At 42.8% G+C, this 16,523-nt stretch overlaps 1 protein-coding gene across 6 annotated transcripts in view; it reads left to right on the forward strand.

Annotated features, from left to right (window-relative positions):
- FRY (FRY microtubule binding protein) overlaps nucleotides 1-16,523 on the forward strand; it is a 657,235-nt gene that overhangs the window by 445,973 nt on the left and 194,739 nt on the right. For all 6 annotated transcript variants that reach the window (XM_085621668.1, XM_085621669.1, XM_085621670.1 and 3 more), the window contains exons 28-31: nucleotides 2,436-2,546; nucleotides 4,098-4,252; nucleotides 6,155-6,254; nucleotides 15,196-15,367. In XM_085621668.1, coding sequence (XP_085477794.1) covers nucleotides 2,436-2,546; nucleotides 4,098-4,252; nucleotides 6,155-6,254; nucleotides 15,196-15,367 — 538 coding nt within the window. The remainder of the gene's footprint in view (nucleotides 1-2,435; nucleotides 2,547-4,097; nucleotides 4,253-6,154; nucleotides 6,255-15,195; nucleotides 15,368-16,523) is intronic.

Here is a 16,523-nt window from a genome sequence, read left to right on the forward strand (position 1 = left end):
GGCATTCAGCTTGTTATTCACTTCCAGCAAAGTCTGCTTTATTAGGCAGTGCTTTCTAATGGCAGGCAGATCTGGGATAGGAATTGAGTGACAGTCTGAGCTCTGCACTGGCGGAGTCGCTGAGATTTCCAATTGAATTCTGCATTGTTTAGGGTTTGGCGCAAATCGAAAAATAAGAGAAATGTGAGATATTGTATCCGGTTCGTCTGCCTTGAGCTTATAGGACAGAGACAGCTTAACGTAGTTTATCCTAGCCAAATGCGATTAATGTTATTAGAGCTGTGTTGACTTATCATGTAACACGGCAGATCATTGTTACCAGTACAAAATGTTCTTCGCTAGAAAACTGCATAATTGTTTGTAACTGGCTGTTAATGACAGATCTCTGACCCAGAGGTTTATGTGGTTAAATATGCTTTGGTCTCAAGCTACACTGGTTGTGTTTCTTGATTCACGAAAGAAATATCTTGGCCAGCCAGGAGATCGTTCACAGGGCAAGGTCATGTGGAGGAGGAAAGAACAGGTTCAAAAGAAGGAAGTATTTAGAATGGGAGTAATCCACAGGGAGGCAGGCACAAGTCATTACTGGATTAAAAGGTAAAAAGTAAAAGATCATGGCAGCTTTAGTTTCACATGTGTGTCTGTGCCAAGTCCAGGCTGTACTTTGGAAAAGGTACATGAATTGTACAAATCTGATTCATAAATAGCTTTTTATGCAAAGAGCCATTTATACTTTCATTTAGAAATTCCTTTTTATCCAATTGAAATTGTGACTGTTAGCACCCTTGTTATATTATGTTAGTTGCATCTTAGAATGTACAGCATTCACATGCAGGTTTTCATCTTGACACTGTGAAACAGACAGTATAGTGCATGATAGTATAGTACATCCGGGGACTTTAATGCTGAAATTAGTAAAGAAAGAGATATGTCTTCAAGGTCTTCCTGAATGATAGATAATTTCTTGTGAGGTCACGTGGAAGAGGATACCAGAGTTTAGCAACCAAAGTTCAGAAGGACTGGCCATCTGCTTGTGTCTTCCTGTTTCTCTTTATTACCACTAGTGCTGGCATTTCGTGACTATTGTACTCTAGCCAGGCACAAAGCCATTCCATAGGACCAAGAGGTGTTGCTCAATCTGAGTTTTATGTGTTATTCATGATACCTTCAACTCAATTTGATCCTTTATCAGGAGCCAGAAAAAGGAAATGGCTTGGACTGCATATAGTGATGCTCAGATTCACACAAATTGCACAGCTGGTGCTTCACCCAGTTTCACTATCTCGAGGAATCTGCTGTACATCAATCCAACTAGTGTCCTGAGACTCTGATCTGAAGCTACTTTGGACTGATAAAATCATTAGATATCTGTCTGTTGTCATTCATGGTCAACTTATTCTACATTCTTCACACAACTTCTAATATATTCCCCTCTATTTCCCATTGTACATCTTTTACCACTACAACAATAGGGTGCAGTCCACTCCTGAACATTTCTTCCATTAGTGGAAGTAATCACCACCCTTCCCCTTCTACTCTCCCTTACAAATGACAAGCTTTCTGATTATACGCTAGGTGGGAGATAGAGAAATTCCTCTGAGATTTCTATAGCAACACTGCACTTATCAATGTGATGGCAATTTACTTTACATGCCAAAGGACTTATTTCTCCCCAAGCAAGTGCATTAGGTTTCTCCTCTTATTGTTGATAGCAGAAACTCTCTTTCTGACACCAGTCCTACTTCATCATGGCTTCAGACACCTATTCTACAAGGATCAACTCCATTTAACCTCAGTTGATGTGCTCACTCCATGTCTAGTTAAACAAACTTTTCCTCTGATATACTACCTGTCTGTGAACTCATTGTCTTCTTATATACAGAACACTTGCACGTGGCCTGTTTCAACACCTTGCCTTCTCCTGTTTGCCGTGCATGATCCCTGCCTCTTTAAAGATATACTTTTTACATATTATTTTTTGCATTTATTCTCATACTGTCCATGCATTTCCTCTCCTACTGGACCCATTGATTTAGTTATAAACAGTGCTGCTTTATGTACTACAGAGGTTGAAATATTCACTACACAAATAAATGTTACTGTAAAGACGCTTTTTCTTTTGTTTCAGGCTTTTGCCAAAAATCACATTTTGGTTAGTGTATGCGTCATCCCATTATAAATGAACTTCACTGTGCAGAACTTATGGGGAAAGAGCTCAGCACATCAGTTTTGTTTAGTGCAGAGAAGGTGATTTTTATTGATGTTTACTATGACGATCTGGAGAGAGGACTGATACCTTGAAGCCATCATATTCCATGTTGGAATTTGGCATGCATCAGCAGTGGCCAAGGCTTTCCTTAAGAAAGTTGTCTATCCTCAAACATAAGTGTATGATGCTTACAGAACCTAACTACAATATGCGTTTGTCGTTCTAGGCAATGTCTGCTGTGTTGTGCTGTGGTGCTGTCTTTGACAATGTGGGTCTCTCACCAGATGGCTATCTTTACAAGTGGCTTGATAACATTTTAGCCTGTCAGGATTTGCGGGTAAGTACCTTCTACGTGATTCATCTTTTTGACCCAGTATGGCATATTGTGCCTTTTTAGCCTTTATATAGTTGATACATAACCGAGTACAAAAGTGAAGATGTTGTCATGGTATGTGTATTTGTAGAGCACACCATCACCCGTGAGGGTATGCTGGCACTAGGCAGGTGTTTGTCTAGCCCTGCCTATGGTAGGTTGGTTAATTGAAGAAGAGAGAAGGGGGCTCTGATGTGGTGTGGGACGGCCTCACACTCCACGCTTTAGGAGTGATACAAGAGAACATCTGTCCTCCTGATCTGACTCAGTGTATGCGTAGGAAGTGTGAGTAGGAGTTCTAGGGAGCGGAGGTTTCTCTGGGTGGTTGGTGGAATGAGATGCTACTGTTAAGGTAGGTGGAGCCTATGTTTTGTAATGCCTGGAATGTATGTATGAGGAGTTTAAAAAAAATTGTGTTAGTGTATCTGAAGGCTGTGGAGCTCGCTAAGGTGTGGTGTGGTGTGATGCGAGTTCTGTGTAGGTGGTTGAGGATGAGTCTGGCTGCTGAGTTCTGGATGGTTTGTAGTGTTTTCTTGAGTTTTAGTGATCCCAATGTAGAGGGTGTTCCCATAGTCCAATGTGCTAGTGGCTAGGGCATGAGTGAGCATTTCTCTAGTTTTGCTTGGGAACCATTTGAAGATGTTCCTCATTAGTTTCAGGGTGTGCAAGCAAGATGAGTGATGGTGTTGACTTGTGTGGTCATGTCCGGTTTGCTGGCAGTGATGATTCAGAGGTTCTTGAAAGGAGTGTTGTGTGCGAGTCTGAGTTTGTCTGCTCACCAGTTGGAGTCCCATGGTGAGGTGTTCTTTTTGAAGATCACTACTTCTGTCTTGTTAGTCTTGAGCTTGAGACAGTTGACTTTCATCCAGTTAGTGACTTTGGTCATGAAGGTGGGGAACTTGTTTCTTGTGTTTGGGGTCTTGACCGAGAGGGAGAGTATGAGTTGTGTGTTGGCGGCGTTTAAGAAGATATTGATGAGAAGATGCCCTTTTGCTCTTGGAAATAGTAAAAAAAAAACAAAAACAGATGTCCATAGTGTCAGCACTTTAAAGATTCTAGGTAAACATCTGTAGAAATGTCTCTGAGATGCTCCACTGCTGAATTGCAATGATCAGTTCAGGTCAATTAAGCATTTGGTTGTGGTTGGTTCAACAGCAAAGCAAATTCGGAGCATGAATGAGCTAAAGCACACACGTATGCATCTCTTAAAGCTCGGTTAAAAAAAAAAACACTGACCACAGCAGGTGTAAACCTGAACCTCTTATAGCTAGCATGCCTCAAGATCACACATAGGGATTTATTGTAATAAACTCTGCTGTGTTCTGAACTCAATGAGCAAAAGTTAAAATGTTCTATTAAAATTGAATAATTTAAATGTGCTATTGTAAATTCTTTTTTTGTTGAAAATATTATTGTACAAGTTGGGTTTAATTAAAAAATTCAGTTTTTATTGAAAATTTCAATACTTGTTGATTTTGTGCAGGCATGTTATTTTTTCTAAATTAATTCCTTCAGGTTCATCATCTTGGTTGTGAAGTTGTGGTCTTGCTGCTAGAGCTCAACCCAGACCAAATAAATCTATTTAATTGGGCAATAGATCGCTGCTACACTGGATCATACCAGCTTGCCTCTGGATGCTTCAAAGCCATTGCGACTGTGTGTGGAAGCAGGTATTAAATGAGATTAAACAGTATGTGCTTGTGGACTTCCATTCTGCAGACTGTCTACTGACTTACATACATTTACACTGCTGCAATTCACTCTTGGTTTTCAGATATGTCCTGCAAAACAAATTTCTTCTGAAGATAAAACTCATGTATGAGACACACTGACTAACCGTTTGCATTAAGGCTCAGTGGAGATATTATGGAGGTTTTGTGAGGCATTATGGAGGGTTTGTGAAGCATTAGCACCCATTAGATTTTTGCTGCTCCATTTACTTTAGATTCTTGGGGAGGTTAAGCATTCAATAAATCATTCCATTTTCTACCATTAGTTGGCATTGCCCTAAGATGGAAGACCGTAGCTTGCACTTGGAAATCCAAACATTGTACCTGCAGCAAGTCTAGCCAGAATGCTCAGCAAGAAGCTACTGCCCATTAGTGCAGAGAAAGTGACTTTCTCTGTTTCATGGTGCAAACTGATCATAGTTTGAGCCAGGACGGATTAGTCCACTTTATTTGAATTGAAAAGTGGCATTTGTCCTTCCTATGGATGTATTCCTTCTCAAAAGAAATCAAGAAAATTATTTTGAATAATAACTCTACATTTTTTATACCGTCTGTCATTTTGTCTGTTGAGTTTAAGTTACTTCTGAGAAAAGAAATAACTTATACATTTTTTAAAATTGAATCTACAGAATGCATTTGAAAGGTCCCAGTGTTACCCAACCACAGTACCAGAGGAGTAACTGATCCCCACTGGCACGCCCACACGTTAAGTAGGGATGCCACTCACTATTGCTGTGCGTGAGTTAGTATTTGAGTTGGTGAAATGCGTATCTATGGTATATCAGACTATTGATGGCTATGTACACATACGTAAACATTCTCAGTAATATGTACACTGGTCTAGTGAGAACAGCAGCTGCAACATAGTGGTGGAAAATGGTTGTCATAATCACTTTTGAACCATTCAATAAAGGGAGAAGTTTGTGTATTCTTCCACACAGTTTGAGTATGCACTGCAATACAAACATTTGGCTATCCTGGAAAGGGAGGTACCTCTGATGTCATAAATAGCACAACACAGTATGTATGTAGACCTTGACTTACCTAAGTATAAGTTGCCTATGTCACTGCAGCTTTAACTCTTTCTTTGAAGTGTTACCCCTTTCACTGCAATTCTACTACATTTTTATGCAGTGTTGTCTTTCTCCCAGTGGGTTTGTCTGTCCTTAGCGCTGACTCTTTCTCTGCAAATCTGCAGCTCTTTCTCTTGCTCTGTTAGCTGTGTCTGTCTTTCCAGTGGTTCCTCTTTGCGTGCACCATTACCTCTTTCTCTGTTTTCTGCCTCTTTCACTGTCGATTTGCCTCTCTTTTAGCCCTGCTTTCTTCTCTGCAGGTTTGCCTCTTTGGCTGTAGCTCTACCGTTTTTCACTGTAATTCTGCCTCTCTTTGCAGTATGCTCTTTTGCTGTACAGGTCTGTCTCCTGCTCTGTGGCTTTGTTTCTCTCCACCAACCCACTTGCGACTCCAAGATGTTATCTCTGTGGAACTTGCATGTAAATGCTGTGCGTTTTAGAACCTGTAGATTATGATGAGAGGGCATACGTTAAAAGAAAATAACTAGAAAGGCATATTTTGGAGGAGCACATTTTAAAATAAACTTTGATAAAAAGTAGACGATGTACCATTTTGTTTTAGTAACCAAATTAATTAAATATTTTTTTTCTGGAGGGATCCCTCTTTGCAATCTGTAATAATCAAATGTCTCAGCCATCAGTTTCCCTGTTGGGGCGGAATGGACTGTCAGACCATTTTCCATTTACTTAAGAATCCATAAAGTAATAATTTCATATTTTTCTATGATCTATATGTTGGATAAATATTTCTATTCTGTGAATTTTACAGGAACTATCCTTTTGACATTGTGACACTTTTGAATCTGGTCCTGTTTAAAGCATCCGACACCAACCGAGAGACATATGAAATCTCCATGCAACTCATGCAGGTATGTAATGTCTGTCAGCTATCTATTTGTAACACAGTAAGCCAATACAAATGGTTATTTGTGTGGAAAACATAATTCCCCGAACTTCCAGGTCTTCCCATTTACAGTTGTCCTCTTTGGGAGAGGAATCTGTGCTTGAAAGTTAGTAAGAAAATTTTTAGAAGACCATAAATTCACCCGGATACCTTCAAAGCGCCTGAATCACACACAGGCGGTGGTGAAAGATGAAAATGTGTTTTCCTTTTTTAAATAATTTTTCCTAGTGGAGACCTTTTCTTCCACTACATTTACATGCTATATATACAGAGTAAATTTGCTAGAGTTCCCAAAGTAGGAAATTACCTTCCAATGGTTAGTTAATGCCCACAAATAAATGGGTTTATAAATCTTCACTAATGTTTAGAGGTGGACTCACACAGAAACTTCCATAAACCTATCGGTAACCGTATATTTGAAAATGCATTAATTCCAACTTATTGCAAGAAACAGGGCTATGCCAAATACTCATCAGTTCAGAAATGTACCCTTCACTATGATTGATCTCCTGCGGGAGAGCTGGCTATATACTGTTACGACTGACATTTTAGAGCCAAGAGATTCACATTTGAATGGTTGTTGTGTCTACTGATTATCAAGACCCCTGATGGGCATTGAATTGCCTGTGTTGAGTCAGATGGTTCGTCATCATCTATTCTGTGTAAGTGAACTGATGTCTCTGTGCGAATGCCCTGGTGCACAGAGATCTTAAGATTAGTATTCCTTTTGCAGGGCTTGTTTTCCAATAAACATATTCAACTCCGCACCATCTGTTTCATCACTACAGAGCACAGTTGTCCTATCAAAAACTCAAATAATTTATAATATGTCTCCCAGGGCTTAAGCAGTTTTGCAGAGTAGTCACACCAAGTTGTAATTGAGTATTCTGCAAATTGGATGAACCCTAGCTATTCTTTACAAGGGACAAAGCACATACATGCATGTTCATAGCTCCAGCGAACAAACCAGAGACGTCTGTGATGCTCCCTACCACGTGTTCAGTCCTGTGCAGTGCTAGTTGCCCATTGGACGATGAAAGGTCCCACATCATTAGCCCAACCACCTGCTTCACCAAATTTCATGTATTTTGACATGCTGAGGAAATAGCATCTGCCAGGCCTAGTTAATTGCATTTTTTGCTCAATTTAACATGCTGACACATGACTCTTCCCAGATACAGAACTCATACTCACTCAGGTCTGTGGCACATTAGACTATCAGATGGAAGATGGAGGGAGGTGTGAATGTCTCTTTATAATTTCTGATTAGTAGGAAATGCTGGCAGTATCCTCACTAGATGCCAGATGTGACCAAAGTTTACTAGGCTTATGTAACATGTTAAGAGTAGAGTTAGCATCTTCTAGAACAGAAGTGCATTCTCTCTCTGGCTACACAGAACAACCTCAAACAGAATAAGACAGGATAGTGACACCCAAATCCTCCTCCATTAATTACATAAAATCTGATGCTTAGACATGCTACCTAGTTTATTGGCTGATCGTCCAATTCCTGACATCTGCTCTTGTTTCGGTATTCAAAGGAGTTGGCCATCATGGTTTGCTCGGGTAGTCCATACTTGGCCTTCTGTTCTGGTAGTGGAGGTGGTGTTGGGGAATGTAATTCACCTGTTTTATTACAACGTTATGCCCCAACCTTGACAAGCATGGTTGGTGAGAGTGATGCTGTACATGGATGTGAATGAAGCAATGATTATGTGCATCAAGTCTTTCGTTGTTTATCTTGGACCTTCAAAGTGCTAAAGAGGTTTGCAATGTGTTCTCATAGACCATCTTCAAGTAAGAACTTAGATTGACACTTTGGTGCAATTGCCTTGCCACTAGTATTGTAATATCAATTGAGGACAATCGCCACACCAACGAGCATCAATCTACCTCCTGGAGACTCAGATTGCAGAGCATCCTTTGATGCTCTCATTGGTCTTCCATAATTTCAAATTTCTCATTTTATAAAACTTCCATGTATAACCTCCAAGACGTCAGTGAACTAAGAAAACGCTTATGGCCGTATGTCAGACTATGCAGGCCAATATGCTGGTCTCCGTATAGTTAAGAGGTAAGAGTGTGTACTGTAGCTACATTGGTTTCCAAAAAGATATGAGGGTTATACCAAATTCCATTTGAGAAAGTCAAGATGTGTACATTAGTCCTAGCCCCATACTACATCTACTTCAGAAACTTCAGATTTTGTTATATTGCTGTGTGAAGTTACTGAGAGGTCGTGCAAATATCCATTACTGCACTTCCTAACTAAATGTAGTTTAAGTCTCCTGTGTCATTTATGTGTCTCAGTATCAGCAAGATATTGTCGATGACATATGGGAGTTGAACTCTGCACCTGCCCTGTCTGACTGCGTCTTGGATTAAATGACAAAATATCTGCCAGACCTTTTAACTCCTAACGTCTCCAAGGATGAGGTAGCAATGTATATCGACAGCAATCAAAAGCAGGAAACAGGCTCTGCTGAGTATTTGAGGTTAGAAGTAGGGACAGCAACCAACTGTCCTTTGAACTAAATAGATCTGAACATAGTTATGCAAAGTGGATCCTTGTGATTCAGTCTGCTAAAGTGCAATCATGGAGAGGGCAAGTAGAGAGGATGTTGTGTGTCATTATTGAGAGCATATTAGTGATTCACATGATTTGGCAGAGGTTTGCTTCTGAGCATAAACACTGAGGTATGTCTCTGACCACAAAATGAAAGAGTTGGGATCAGGATTAAAGACCACTTATTAAGAGGGAGAGACGCAGTATGAAAGAAACATTCACCAAGCTAGAAGACACAACATATTGCTGTCTCTTTAGCAGGACCAGTCTCTGGCAGCTGCAGTGGTACAGAACTGCTTTGGGTACTGCATTAGTTCCAGGTGGGACTTACAGTTTACACCAGACAGCAGCTTATTTAGGATGTCCTCCTCATCAGTTCAGTGTCTGCTAATGTCTGCATTCTGCAATGGATTTTTGGTAGCAGTTCATTCACTGGGCTTTTTTGCCCATACAGTTTGTTTTCCTCCTGTTCAATTCAGTGTTTTTGCTGGTACTGGTCTTCTACAGCTCAGCTAAGCAGGCCATCATTGCTTTGGTTTTCTGCATTCCAAAGTGCACCTGTTCTGCCTTGCCTCCTCCTGGGTTCCGGTACTCAATCAATCAATCAATCAATCAATCAAAGCATTTATATAGCGCACTACTCACCCAGAGGGTCTCAAGGCGCTAGGGGAGGGGGGTCCGCTACTGCTCGAACAGCCAGGTCTTGAGTTGCTTCCTGAAGGCGAGGTGGTCCTGAGTCAGGCGGAGGTGGGTCGGGAGGGAGTTCCACGTCCTGGCGGCGAGGAAGGAGAAGGACCGTCCCCCTGTGGTGGCTCTTCGGATGCGGGGGACGGTGGCGAGGGCGTGGCCGGTCGATCGAAGCTGGCGTTTGGGAGCGTAGAAGTTGAGGTGGCTGTTGAGGTATCCTGGGCCTTGGTTGTGTAGGGCTTTGTTTGCGTGGGTGAGGAGGCGGAAGGTGATTCTCTTGGTGACCGGGAGCCAGTGCAGGTCTCTCAGGTGTCCGGAGATGTGGCTGCGACGGGGGATGTCCAGGATGAGTCGTGCTGAGGCGTTCTGGATCCGCTGAAGTCTTTTCTGGAGTTTGGCGGTGGTTCCGGCGTAGAGGGAGTTGCCGTAGTCCAGACGGCTGGTGACGAGGGCCTGGGTGACCGTCTTCCTGGTCTCGGTGGGGATCCACCGGAAGATCTTTCGTAGCATGCGCAGGATGTTGAAGCACGACGAGGAGACGGCCTTGACTTGTCTGGTCATGGAGAGGGTGGAGTCCAGAATGAAGCCCAGGTTGCGTGCGTGGTCTGTTGGTTTGGGTGCGCTGCCTAGGGCGGGGGGCCACCAGGAGTCGTCCCAGGCGGAGGGTGAGGAACCCAGGATGAGGACTTCCGTCTTGTTCAGTTTCAGGCGGCTGTTCTTCATCCATTCGGCTACCTCTTTCATCCCTTCGTGGAGGTTGGCTCTGGCGGTGGCGGGGTCGTTGGTGAGGGAGAGAATCAGCTGGGTGTCGTCGGCGTAGGAGATGATGTTGAGGTTGTGCTGGCGTGCGATGTCTGCGAGGGGGCTCATGTACACGTTGAAGAGGGTTGGACTGAGCGAGGAGCCTTAAGGGACGCCGCAGATGACTTCGGTGGCTTCAGATCTGAACGGGGGGAGGCGGACTCTCTGTGTCCTTCCGGCGAGGAAGGAGGTGATCCACTCCAGTGCCTTCTCCTGGATTCCGACGTTGCTGAGTCGCTGCACTAGTGTACGGTGGCAGACAGTGTCGAAGGCCGCGGAGAGGTCTAGGAGGATGAGGGCCGCTGTTTCTCCGTTGTCAAGCAGAGCTCGGATGTCATCGGTGGCTGCGATCAGGGCGGTCTCGGTGCTGTGGTTGGCCCGGAAGCCAGACTGCGTGAGGTCGAGGGATCTGTTCGTCTCGAGGAAGGCGGCCAGCTGCTTGTTGACGGTCTTCTCGATGACTTTTGCAGGAAACGGGAGCAGCGAGATGGGGCGGTAGTTCTTGAGGTCGGTGGGGTCGGCTGATGGCTTCTTTAGTAGAGCGCTGAGTTCGGCGTGCTTCCAGCTCTCCGGGAAGGTAGTGGTGTCGAAGGAGGTGTTGATGATGTCCCGCAGGTGGGGTGCGATGACAGCGTCTGCCTTGTTGAAGACGTGGTGAGGGCAGGGGTCGGTAGGAGATCCGGAGTGGATGGAGTTCATTGTGCGGACGGTGTCTTCGGTGCTGATCAGGGTCCAGGCGCGGAGGGTGGTGGTGGGGGGCGGTGGTTCGGTCATGGCGTGCGTCGGTTGAGTGCTGAAGCTGTTGTGTATGTCCGCGATCTTGTTGTGGAAGTAGGAGGCGAGGGAGTTGCAGAGGTCTTGTGAAGGGGTGATGTCGTTACTCCTGCACTGAAAGCCAGTGCAACTGAAATCCTGCCACAGAAGCTGCTCCAGTGTTTTGTTTGTTTTTCTGCATCCTGTCTTTGCCCTGGGGTTTGGTTTCCATCCTTTTTGGAGCTAGAGTTTGAGGGGGTCAGGTATCAGGAAGCGGGTGGATTTGCATTGTGAACTGTTCTCCTCAGCCCTACATGATCTTTAGTCAGCAAGTGCTACATGAAATGTAATCTCCATAAAGTGGTGTTTACTTCACACAGCAATAAACCCTATAAAAAGGTGAGCATAAAACAACTTTGATTAAAGGTATTTTGGGGGACGAAATGCAACAAACAGATCATGTTGAACATGAATAATTGGGCCCTAAGGCATAAGCAACCTAGACTGTTGCATATGACGCCCCTTTCTTGGGCCACCACTTACAAACCTATTGAATAAGTTTGTAACTGCATGCGTGCCACACAAAATGGCGGTTACTAAAATGTGCATTGTTGCCGAAGTACCTTCCACAACCCTATGCCTGATTGCACTACCTTAACATTTTGATTCTAGGTGGTGGTGAGAAATATGCCATCACACTTTTTTTTTTTTATTGAGGTGCCACGTAGAAGCAGGCATTCAACCATGTTTCAACTATTGCTAACTCACTGTTAATAACAGACTAATGTCATTTTCCCTCTGTGGTATCTCTCACCATGGGTCACTCTTTCAAGAAAGCAAGAAATGGCTGATCGCCCAATTCCTGACATCTGCTCCTGCTTCGGTATTCAAAGGAGTTGGCCATCATGGTTTGCTCGGGTAGTCCATACTTGGCCTTCTGTTCTGGTAGTGGAGGTGGTGTTGGGGAATGTAATTCACCTGTTTTATTACAACATTATACCCCAACCTTGACAAGCATGGTTTGGTGAGAGTGATGCTGTACATGGATGTGAATAAAGCAATGATTATGTGCAAGCGTTTATTATTCCCAGCGTTTGTCATTTTTTCTACACTTTGGAGACATCCCTGGATCTTTTTCGCATAGAGAAAGCTACATTGCTATATCGATACTTTATGAAGGCATGAACTATTGTTTGGTCTGACAAACGCTGGGAATAATACAAAACAATATACTATACTGACTTATTGTGGTCCTTCTGGGGAGAATCTCACTAATATACAACTTGTACAAACATTGCTGTGAAGGTTGCCTTGGAGCTGTATTTACTATTTACAAAATCGACAACAACTTCATTAAGCCCTGAAGAAGTCCCATGAGGGACGAAACGCGTTGGCAAGGCAAAGCAATTGTGTGGTGATTTTAACAAATAACGGAATATGAACTCTACAATAAAAGATTTCTAGAACTACTATCAAGATATATGTGACTTCTTGCTTGGGGAAGCTATTCATTTGTACATATATTGTGTTTCTCATTATCAGAACAAGCTGTAACATGACAGTTATACATTAAATACTCAGCTTGGGTGCAGGGTTATTTTTCAGTTTTGGATAACGTTGGTTTTATATCACCTTCTTAGGGTGTATGTGGGTCACATCCTAAACCCGTTGCACCAAGATACGCTTTTGATTTGATAGGCCAATTCTTTGGTAATGTTTGGTGCTGGACCTTTATAAGCTCTGACCCTGCTCATTTGTATAGCCTCAAATCTAAACAATACGCTTTAGAATAGTTTTGTTGCACATTTTATCCAATGCTCTAGCATTCATTTCCTGGCTGTGATGTCCAGGCGTCCCGCAAGGTTCGGCACTCAGTCCATCCCTTTTTAACTTGTATGTTCAACCCCTCGCGGCGGTGGCTAGAGAATGGGACCTCACGCTGGTGTCGTACGCTGACGACACTCAGCTGGTGATTACCCTTACTGAGACCCCCTCTACCTCTGCCGCGAGATTCAGGGATGGACTGGCCGCAGTCGCCCAATGGATGACGGGAAACTGCCTTCAACTGAATGCAGGGAAAACCGAGGTCCTGGTCCTCGGTAAGAACGCCAGCCGCTGGAGCAACCATTGGTGGCCTTCCTTGCTGGGCCCCATCCCTCCCTCCAAAACTCTGGTTAAAAACCTGGGAGTTTGGATGGACTCATCATTGTGCTATCAAACCCATACCAAAAAAGTGGCAGCTACGTGTGTGGGCCTGCTGAGAAGCCTTAACCCCATTCTTGGCTTCTTCGATCCCAAAACACGCCAGCTTATAGTCAAATCTATTATTCTTTCCCGGCTGGACTATGCTAGTGTCCTATTACTAGGCACTAATAAAGCAGAGACTACTTGGCTTCAACGAATTCAGAATTCTGCAGCCAGGGCTATAGTCGGCCTTCCTAGAAGGTGCTCGGCGAGAGCCACCATACACAAGCTCCACTGGCTCCCAATGGAAGCCAGGATCCAATTTAAGGCTCTTATTACTGCCTTCAAAATCCTTAAAACTGAAGGCCCTGTACTTCTCCGTTCACTGCTACTACCCTATATCCCCCAGCGCAATCTACGTTCCCTAGGGCAACATCTGGTAGTGGTCCCCCGTACGAAATTCTGCCGTATCGGGGGGCGTTCCTTCAGAGTTCTTGGAGCCAAACTCTGGAACTCTCTTCCCCTCAACATTCGTTGTCTTGATAATATATTTGCCTTCCGCAAGGCAATTAAAACTCATCTGTTCCCACCACCTTAAGCCTTTGCCCTCTCCGCCCTTCTCAGTAGGTAATGCTATGGTTTCTCAGCGCCGGGACGCCCCGTTGCTGGGGCAGCTGTCGCGCTTCAACAAACTCATAACATAACATGTATTTGTGATTACATCTTAGAGAGAGAGAAATAGGCCTCTAAGAACCTGGTCTTCTTCCCTGTACATTTGTGTAGTACGTACTAGTTTGTTAACCAAACACTGGAGTATCTCTCACGCACACACACCCCGCACACACACCCCACACACACACCCCACACACATCCACCCCACCCCATGATAGACTGATAGACTGCTTGGTAGACAGTGTGCTTTAGTGGATAATATTTATTGCTTTTGAACATATTTCCATGCCAGTGAAAAACAATGGCGAAAGCAATCCCCTATAGCGATGTGATCTGTATAGTGAGTATGGAAAAGCAAAGCAACTGGGTGAAGGTGAATGTGTTTTTTTCCCCCTCTTTCAAACTGGCACGAGGCAGGGTTGCATTCCCCTGCACCTGCTTTTGGCACCAACGATGGAAATACTTGCAGAATGGATTCACAAAGATGCAGTTTTTAGTGGATTTAGATGGTGAACAACAAGGGAAGATAGAATTTTACTATATGCCGATGATATCTTAATATGTGTTTTGGACCCAGTGGCCACCATATCCAGACTGCTGCACATGGGACAAATATAAGGCAATGTGTCTGACTTGGCGGTCAAGTTGAAAAATATTAACATGTCAGTGCCAGGCAGTCAATGTGATCACCAGGGACTAGTTTATTTACAACAGGGCGGATGACCATTGTAAGTACCTGGGTTTGCACATATCAAAAAACTGGACGGGTGCTTGGAGTTTAAATATCTTTCCATTATTCCAACTAGTTTAGTCCGATGTGGAGGCTTGAAGCTCTGTTCCCCTAATATAGTGGAAGATGGGGATTTGGGGGCTACGATTCCAAATAAATACAGAACAGATGAGTAACATTTCCTAACTCTAGGTCTATGCTATACATTTGTAGAAAATTGCATAATGCAGTATTAGAAACTACTTTTTCACGTTCATTTAAAATGTAGTGTTAAATCTGTTAGTTTGCACCCCATATAAAAACTAATTTTACTATAGTTTCAGAGAGTTTCATAGTGACCAGATCTGACACAGGTCTTTGTGCAAGAACACACAAGGGAATCATTAAAGAAGTCTTCCACTTTTTATAAATCTTCACTGATTAACTATGTTTCTGTGTGTATGTTTCATTGTTAAACATGTGATATATGATTACACTGTAATAAATAAACATTCCACTGTGCATTTCTTCTAGATTCTTGAGGCAAAGCTTTTTGTGTATTCCAAGAAAGTAGCTGATCAAAAACCTGGCAACATCTTGTACGGCACGCATGGAGTCTTGCCACCCTTGTACAGCGTGTCATTGTCCGTCCTTTCCAGTGAATTGGCAAGAATGTATCCCGAGCTCACATTGCCCCTTTTCTCAGGTAATATAATGCTCAAATTCTGTTGATTGCTTCCCCAACTTGGGCTTTCCTATTGAGTTCATATTCAAATCTAGAGTTATGCCTATGATGGCTTTCTGATTAATTCCCTCTAGCTCTTATCAGTTTCTATAAAATAGTTATACTCGTTCTGGTGTGATGCAGCTATTGTATAAGGACTCAACATTTTAACTGAGGCCAGACTCACACTACACATATGCCTATGTAAGAAACTGCATTTGAAAATTTTAGTCTCGTTTTTATAAATAGATTTGCAACATTAATATATTTTTAAAGGTTTTGTTGGTCAACGTGATCAGATCAAATGTGGCTGTTCAAATGTGTCTATTTGTATAGTTTAATAGAAACTGTGTATTGTTCATGTTTGGATCATGGTTCAGAAAACATCTATTCAACTGGGTAATTAAGCATGAGTTTTGACACATAAGAAGATAGTAAATTTGAAGCTCTAAATTGATATGTGTTATCTGAATTTAGGGATATCAGTTTGTCTATGATTCTTTAGTTTGATGTAATTCCGGACAATATTCAGTGATTGCAGCAGGACTACCTGGGGCCGATGATAGTTGGAAGAAGCAGGCGTGAAAGTTTATGCATTTTCTATGAGCCAATGGTATTGCTCACATTTTTTTTATTTATATCATACTTCTGAGGTCCTTCATCCTGCTAATTTATGTATTTATTGGCTAGATGTACGAACAATACTAATAGTGATTACCAAATAGCTTTTTTGCGAATCGCTATTACTAATGTACAAATGGTTTATTTAGCCCCCATTCCTGAAGTAGTGACTTGCAGTGGGTCGCAAATAGATCTACCTCATTAATATTAATGAGGTAGGTCGCAGTTTGCGATCCACTACGATTCGCTGTCATCACAGGGATGGTGGCCTGCTGGGGTCACCGGATCGCCATCTCTGTGATTGCTTTTAAATAAAGCAATCTTTTTTGTCTTTTTTAAATGGAGTCCATTTTTCTTAAATGAAAATGGGTTGCGTTTAAAAAGACAAAAATAAAACATTTACATTTCATTTTTTAAGACAGTGGTTCTTTGGACCCATGCCTGCTCTTAAAAAATATTTTTTCAACCATTCTCAAAGAATGGGCCCCTTGGTGACCCCTTTCAATTTGCCAATGGG

This window comes from Triturus cristatus, chromosome 8 (genome assembly GCF_964204655.1).
Source record: "Triturus cristatus chromosome 8, aTriCri1.1, whole genome shotgun sequence".
Classification (NCBI taxonomy): Eukaryota; Metazoa; Chordata; class Amphibia; order Caudata; family Salamandridae; genus Triturus; species Triturus cristatus.